Source organism: Stenella coeruleoalba (genome assembly GCF_951394435.1).
Source record: "Stenella coeruleoalba genome assembly, chromosome: 14".
In the NCBI taxonomy this organism is placed as follows: Eukaryota; Metazoa; Chordata; class Mammalia; order Artiodactyla; family Delphinidae; genus Stenella; species Stenella coeruleoalba.
In genome coordinates this window covers 39,281,743-39,289,889 of record NC_137160.1, presented here as the reverse complement: position 1 = coordinate 39,289,889, position 8,147 = coordinate 39,281,743, and the positions used below count along the sequence as shown (strand labels likewise).

Genomic DNA, 8,147 nt, shown 5'->3' with positions numbered 1-8,147 from the left:
GAGGGTGAGAGCAGATGCTGTAAGGATTCTTGAGGTCTAGTTTCAATAGCCACACGATTCCACCTCCAACATATTCTATCAAGGTAAGTCACACAGCCATCCCCATTCAAGCCGTGGGGAAATAGACCCTGCCTTTTGATGGGAAAAGTGGCAAAGTCATATTGCAAAATGGTGGGGGGAAAAGGGATGGGAAGGGATGTGGCCATCTTTGCTAACAAAACAACCACACCAAGGCAAGAGTGAGGATAGAGAATAAAAATACTTTCAGACATAAAATTTCTCAAAAACGTATGTTTTCTCAGGAAGCTACTGGGCTATGTATTGACAAAAATTGAGAGAGTAAACCAAAAAACAATATGACATGTGACCTGGGAACCAGGGGTTCCCACACAAGAGAGATGACAAGGAAATTTCAAGTAGGATAGGGCTGAGAGAGCCACATTCCAAATCAGAGCAGGAGGATGGAGGACTGCCAGAGGAATGCTTCTGGGAGGGATGTCTGAGGGGGAAAATATAGCATTGAGAAATTATCTGACATTATTAAAAGAGGAGTTTTCAGAGCTGTTGCAGGATATGAAATCTAACCAGCTGCTCAAGAAAAAAATAAGCAACTGAAAAAAAAATTGAGGCAAATATTAACTTCAGAAAAAACCAAAAAGTTGTACTAGAAAGGCCATGTAATCATGTGCACTACTTGACATAAAAGTGAACAAGAGTAACATAACCATGGGGAAGTGGTCTGTAATTTTAGCAGGTAAGAAAGTCAGTGTATTCTCTAAAATTCCTTGATCAAAGTAGAGCAGTGTCCTTATTATTTAGAAGTGAGTGCCTCTGGGAAGCGGGGTGGGATGTGGGTGGCGATTGTGAAACAGGGGCTGATAGTTTTTGTTATAACTTTTTATTACTCTTAACCTTTTAAACTAAGAGAAAGCATTACATGACTAAAACAGAATGATTTCAAAAAATACGTTGAGAAAAAAATTGGCTGTTAATCAGAGGAAAAATTTATTGCTAGGAGCAGTTTCAAGGGAGTTGTCAGGGCAGAAATCCTCAAAAGAATTGAGGATGACCTATATGATTAAATTTTTAAAAGGTTTCGTTTTAGGTGCCAGTCGCTATTTGAAGTTTTAAAACTAAAATTGAGTAAGACAAATTCCAATCCTAAAAGTCTTATGGTTTGGTAGAGTAGGCATATGGGTAAGCAAGTATTTTCAGTGCAACATGAAAAGAGCTACCATAGAGACATGTAGAAAGTAATCTGAGACCACAGAGGAAAGAGAGACCGTTCTTGTCTGGGGTGAAGCTGGAGATGGCTCTCTAGAAGAGCTGATCTTAGAAATGTGCATTGGAGGATAAATGGATTCAGCTGGCCAACTAGATAGGCATCAATAAAAGCATTTCAGGTTGAGAAGCTCACCATGAAAAATCTCAGCATGTCTAGGAAAGGGTAACAAGTTCAACGTGGCCAGGATGTGAAGTGGGGACTGACCAGAGGTGAGCCTGGAGCCTAAGAGTGGGGCAGATCTTAGATGGTCTTGTGGGTGATGCGAAGGGGTTTGGCATGTAAGGATTTTACCCTAAGATATGACACATCTAATGCACATTTAAGAATGATCACTGGTTCTGGGGAAACCAGTAGAAGATCAAATGTAGGTTGCAAGACTGGGGAAGAGAGGCTCATTAGAAGTCTAGCATGGGAAGTGAGGGCTAGACAGGGGGAGAGTTGAGAAATATTTCAAAAGCTGATTCAGTGACAGGTCATAGTGACCAACAGCAAGATCCAGGACGCAAGCTGACTCTGATGTTCACTCATTCATCAGACATTTATTGTGTCCTTTTCTGTGCTAGGCACTCTGCCAGGCACTGGGCGGGGGGTGGTGGTGGTTTAGGGTTGAATACCACATGGTCCCTGCCCTAGAGGAGCTTTCAGTTTAGTGGGAGCAGAGAGATGTATTAACAGTAACGGTAGCGGTGATGCTCTATTCTTAAGAGGAGAACAGAGCCCAGAGGGACTGAGAAGCTGCCAAAGAGGGAGAAGGTAACCCAGAGTGGGTAGAACTAATGAAGCTGAGAGGAAGAGAGTTTGGGAAAGGAGTGGTCCAGAGTGACAGATGCTGCCGAGAAGGTGGGTAGCAGAGCTGAGGTGTTCCCCAGACAAGGCAATTAGGATGGCATTGATGATCTCAGAACAGCAGGGAGGGCTGCCCGCCAGGTGGTGAGATGGTCATCCTCACCAGCAAAGAGGTGGTGAGGATGCTGAGAAATGAATATAGCTCTTTCGTTCAGAAGCTGGTCAGGAAGTGAAGAAGAGATAAGCTACTGAGAGGCAAGCTTCATAAAGATGTAGCTTTTAAGATGGAAAACACTTGAGTATTTATTCTCATCAGGACCAGCTACATGACTTGTGGATCCCAGTGCACAATGAAAATTCGGGTCCTCTTGTTAAATCATTAAGAATTTTTTTTTTTTTTTGCGGTACGCGGGGCTCTCACTGTTGTGGCCTCTCCCGCTGCGGAGCACAGGCTCCAGATGCACAGGCTCAGCGGCCATGGCTCACGGGCCCAGCCGCTCCGCGGCATGTGGGATCCTCCCGGACCAGGGCACGAACCTGTGTCCCCTGCATCGGCAGGTGGACTCTCAACCACTGCGCCACCAGGGAAGCCCTAAATCATTAAGAATTTTAAGACAGCAACAGCAGAGTGTGAAACCAGTGTGGGGCTCTTCTAAGTGCGGGGATCTATGTGACTGCCCAAGTTTCATGCCAGGAAGCCAGTCCTGATTCTCAGGGGAAGGAGCCCAGGAAGGAAGGAAGAAGGAGGCTAGATCAGTGACAGAGCAACTGGGAAGAGAGGGACTCAGTGTCCAGATGGAGGTAGAGCCTTGAGCAAGAGGAAAATCAGGGCTTTGGTCATCTTCTGAGATGGAGGAGGTGTAGGCTGGAGATGGAAGATGGAGAGGAGGGAGTGCTGGAAGGGGAGGACTTCACACTGGAGACATGATTTTCTTTACTGAATAATCTGTAGGTAGAGGAAAGTGGCAGAAGTGTGTGGCAGCCTGAGAGGAGTGGGAGGCCACACTGAGCAGTGCTGAGGAACCTGGGGTGTATAGGTCATTGAGAGTGACTATTGCCAGCAGGCACTTGGCGGATGGGGAGGGAGCAACCTAGGGACTGACAGGTGAGGCCGGGAAAGTGGTACATTAAGGAGGCCTCTGAGCTGATGGGGTGGCATTCATGTTGGGACAGAGATGAGAAATGGGGTGGCCAGAAAGACTGGAGGGCTCCCTCACTGAGGAGGGGCGAACGTGGTGGTGAAAATGGGAGGGTAGGAAGTGGGGGTCAAAGGAATGGGATTTTCAGGTTTAGTGTTCTGGCCAAGAGCTGATGGTGAAGTTGGTGTACTGGCCCGTCTAAAGGACTCATGCAGAGAGTTGATTAGCAAATGCAAGGAGAACTAGAAGTTCTGCTGGAATGAGCAGGTGTCATGGATCATTGTTATTTTAAGAACAGGCGTAAGCCTCACGAGTGACTGGGAGGTTCCATAGAGAGAAAAGGTTAAAGGTGCGGGTGAAGAGGCTAAGTATGGGATGAGTGTTTCTTGCCTTGAAGCCAGAAGAAAAGGAGAGAGACATGTTCTTGAGCCGCCTTGTGAAGACGCGGATGTGAGAGTGATTGGGTATATTCCATAAGACCTACTTAAGATACAGGGAGAACCGCGACCTTGGCCACAGCCTGGTAATGGAGAAAACCGGGAGTTCTTATTGGAAACGAAGGGGGTCACCCTTGAGCAGCCAGGAGTCTCGAGGCTCAGGCAGGCCAAGGCGGGCAGGCTGCAAACCTTCCCTGCAAGTCCCTCGGTTGCCAGCGGGTCCCTAGCTCTCTGCCGGCTCCGTGCAATTCGGTGACCTCGCCGGAAGCGCCCCCCGCGGCCCCACTAGCTCCGTTTAGGGCTTTCGAAGACCTAACTGGCTAAGAGGCCGCAGTCATGCCGAGGGTCAACCAGGGCGTCAGGCCTGGCGCTGGGGTGTCGAAGCGGAGCCTCGCAGCTCCCCAGGCCTCCCGCCTGGCGCCCCCGGGCTTGTCTCTTAAGAACAGCTACCAGGGTTCGCCGGTTCACCCTCCTCCTTTGTAGTTTCCTTCTCCCCAAGGGAAACCTCCCCCGGAACCCTCGCCAGGGCTCCAGGTGCCTGCCACCACCCCGCTTGCTTGCCGGGGGCCGGCTTCCTCGCCTCCTGGAGCCCAGCTGGGGTTTTCCGAGTCCAGGCAGCGGGAGCCCGGCCGCCGCCGCCTTCATCTGGAAAGAGTTAAGCCCTCTCCCAGATGGATAAGCAGCCAGGGGACGGCTATGCCCCCGCCCCGCCCCCATACCCCGGTTCCCCGAGCCCCGAGGGGTGCAGCTCGGCCGGGGCTCCCTCGGTCTCGGGGCGCACGTGCAGCCGGTGGCCCAGGCGGTGTCCGCGCTGCTGGGGTCTGCCCGCCGGGGGTCGGGGGGTTCTCCGCCCCGCCGCCGCCGCCAGCGGACTTGGCGCAGGGCAGCGGATACTGCACGAGCCATCCTCCCTTTCCTGTTCCACGCGGCGGGTCGCGTGGGTCTCGGCGGCAGCCGGGCGGGCACAAGGGGGACGCCGGAGGGGAGGAGCCGGAGAGCGAGAGGAAGGAGGGGGCCCGCCGGCCCCGCCCCCGCCCCGCCCCCCGCGGCCGGAGCCTGTGAGCCCGCGAGCCAGCGAGCTGCGGCCGCGGCCTCCACAGCTCGCGGTGACCCCGGCGTCCCGGTCCGCGGCCCCGCAGATCCCGGGGCCCGCGCCCCCCCGGGGCAGGGATGCATCATGGCCACGCTGGCTTGCCGGGTGCAGTTCTTGGACGATACGGACCCTTTCAACAGCACCAACTTCCCCGAGCCCAGCCGGCCGCCGCTGTTCACGTTCCGCGAGGACCTCGCGCTCGGTACCCAGCTGGCCGGGGTCCACCGGCTGCTGCGGGCGCCACACAAGGTACGGCCCGGCGCTGGAGGGCTGGGCCCCCGGGACGCAGTCCCTGCTGCGGGGCGCGCTGGGGTAGGGTCGCCACGGGCAAGCTGGGCTGGGCGCAGCCGAGAGACAAGCGCCCAAGGGCAGACCTCCCCCCTCTCCGTTAGGCAGAGGGGTCCGGGCGCCCGCCGGCTGGCTCGGGTTCTCCTAGGCCAGCGAGGAGGACAGCCCCGCGTTCCGGCCCGGAGCGGGGGCGGGGGGGCGGCGGACTGGGCAGAACAGGTGCGGCGCCGGTCGGAGGCGGGATGGAGAAGGTTCCCCACGCCGCGCCGTTCGCTCGGCCGGGTGGGCGGGGTGGGGCTCGGACGCCGGCAGTCGGTCCCCGCACCCGGGCGGGCGCCGAGCGGCGCGCGGAAAGAACCCGGGCCCCGGGGGGCTCTGGTCCTTCGCAGAGGAGACCCGAGCGACGCGCGGGACGAAACCTCTCAGGCCTCTGGGGCCGCTGCGGGCGGCCGCGCGACCCTCGCGACAAAGCACGCTTCCCGGGGACACCTCTCCTTCCTCCCCTGCGGGGCACCGCGGAGGGCGCCGCCCGCGCGCTACGATAGTGCTCGGAGCAGCCCCTTTTCCTTAGAAGAAGCAGGTGGCCTGGGGGACCTTGGAGGAGCAGTGGCTGTGGGAGGAGGGGCGGGGGCGCGGAGGGGCGGCGCGCGCACAGAGCCCCAAATGAGTGTCCCCTGGGAAGAATGGCTTCTCAGTCCACCCGATAGTTTTTTTTTTAACCCTTTTCAGGGCAGGCATCTTGCAAAGTGTGTGCTGCGAAGAGCTGGGCGTTGAAAGCCAAGCATTTAGTTACCCAGGAGAGCCCTTCCTCCCACTTAGTGACTGCACCTTGAAGAATTACTTCCCCCGTACATTTTTTTGTTGGCTTAGGGTTCATATCAGAGCTTGTAGATGATTTATTCCTTGAGGATCAACACTGATAAATATTTGGAAGAGATAACCCTTGATGCCAAAAAGAACAAAATCGATTTAAAATTTTTTTTAGACTTCTGTATGCTGTTCACCTGCCTTGGAAATAGGGAGGTTGGTGTGGGTACTGGTGAACATTGGCAGTGGTGTCTATTATATCACTGCTTCTCCCACCCCCCACCCCCAAACGCCACTTCTTAATGAGTAACCTGTCTTCAGGAATGAGGAATGGGGCAGTTCTATCTCCTTTTCTCTGTGCTGGTGCAGGATGGATACAGTCACTGCTCCTGGGAACCTCTCTGGCCATAAAAGGTTGGATTGGGAGAATGATGTTTTTATTGTGGACTCAGCTTATCAGAATCACTTTTGTCAGTTATTTGGTTCTTCTCAACCAGTGGGTTCAGTTAAGAGTTTTCGAAGGGCTTCCTCAGCATCATGGTTATTTCATTCATTATGGTCTCTGATTACAGTGATCTTTTGTTGAAACCACAGAAGACTCATAATTGTGGTCCTGTGACCTTGAAGTACTTTCCTTGGATTTCAAGCCCTATGTACACCGGCTGACCTTTCAAGCTGGAACCTGAAGTACATTTTTATGTTTCCATGGAATAGCCCCATAGCCTTGATCCAGTGTTCCTGGTCTCGTAGGAGATCCTGATGCTCCAGCATTACACCACCCCCTCCACTGCCCCCGACCCCCTAGAAGCCACAGCACAGCAGTTGCCCTGGCTCACAGGACTTTCTGAGATGGCCCTTGTAGAATAAAGGGAACCCAAATACGTCCCACAGAGACCCTTGACTCCTTGTCCTGCGGGGGGCCCAGCCATGCTCAGTCTGAGTCTTTTGCCTGCAGACCCTTGCAGTATAGTCAGATGTTTGGCATTGTTTTTCACATCTAGAGCCGACCGATTGGCTAGTTCTGTTAGCAGCGTTCTGTAAAGGAGAATTCAGGGCGTTTATGTGCCTAGGTGCACCTTTATATTGTAAAATGCTAGTTAATTTCCAGCAGGGAATCTGCTGGATTGGATGATGCATCTGCGATAGAAAGAGCCAATGAGTTTTGAGCACTTGGTATGTAGGTTTGTACTCTATTAGGGATGTCAGTACAGGATCTCATTTAATATTACAGACGTCTGTGAAGTGCAGACTTTTACTATACCTATTTTACGGATGAGGAAACTGAGGCAGAGAGCAATTAAATAACCTAGTTTCTCTGTTACGAGTGGGGAGCTGAGATTCAAACCTTGTCTGTGCGGCTTGAGACTCCACTGCTGTTCTGCTCCCTGGACCAGCTGTTTGGCTGTGGGCAGAAGCCGCATCTCCTCGGGCTTCCATTCCATTAACTTGGGGAGTTTCCTGAATCAGCTTCCTAGGCCAGGTACTTTTTGACCTGGGGCAGGTGTTACAAGCATGAGTAAGAGCCTTGAGACAGAATTCCAGCCTGGTAGGGTTCACAGTCAGAGGTGGGAACAAATAGTTACGAACCCTGCTGTGAATTAGCTAACAGTGAGGGAATGGGCAAGCCCCTGCCATGGGTACGGTTTCCATGTCCCATGGAGCCCAGCCTGGCAAGAGGAGGAGTTCCTGGGGCATGGGGCGTTCTGGGTGGTGAGAGGGGAGAAGCGTGATTGTGAAACATGCAGACACTTCAGCATCCTCAGCCGTCCTGCCTGGGGGTGTAGACTTCTGCTTGAAGGAGATGGTACACACAGCAAAGCGTGCAGGGCCTAAGTGAGCGGCTGGATGAATTGTCACTAAGTGAACACACCTGTGTAACAAGCCCCCTAAAAGGCCCCTGCAGAGGGTCTTAATTTGTAAAGCTCCCCTAGAGATTCTCCTGTGCTGGGAACCTTTGAACTGGTTAACCTCTTAGGTCCTTTCCAGCCCAAACCTGAGTCTATGCATCTTTTCCTAACCTAATGAAATATGTATACATTTATCTCATGTTTGCTGACTCCATTTGAAGTTAGTTGTTCATTTAAACCATTGTCTTGGACGAAAACAACATGTGCTTATAATGCTTTATCATGTTTTTCCCCAAGCTGCTAGACGGAAAAATAAAAATACCACCCCAGCCTTTTATAGTAGTTCTAAGAGAATAATTAAATAAATGATTAGTCTGATAACAGAAAGGTCAGAACAGGTACCGTATTCTCACTGAGGGAGATGTTTATTTAGGTGGTTATATGTTTTATCTGGACTATGTGAGG

General features: G+C 52.6%; 1 protein-coding gene across 1 annotated transcript in view; it reads left to right on the top strand.

Annotated features, from left to right (window-relative positions):
* Positions 1 to 3,983: 3,983 nt before the first annotated feature.
* Positions 3,984 to 8,147, top strand: part of LOC307197261 (uncharacterized protein) — a gene marked incomplete at both ends in the record, with an annotated part of 61,480 nt that continues 57,316 nt past the window's right edge. The window contains 2 exons of the mRNA XM_079943030.1: positions 3,984 to 4,109; positions 4,381 to 4,989. Of these exons, the coding sequence (XP_079799156.1) occupies positions 3,984 to 4,109; positions 4,381 to 4,989 (735 nt within the window). The remainder of the gene's footprint in view (positions 4,110 to 4,380; positions 4,990 to 8,147) is intronic.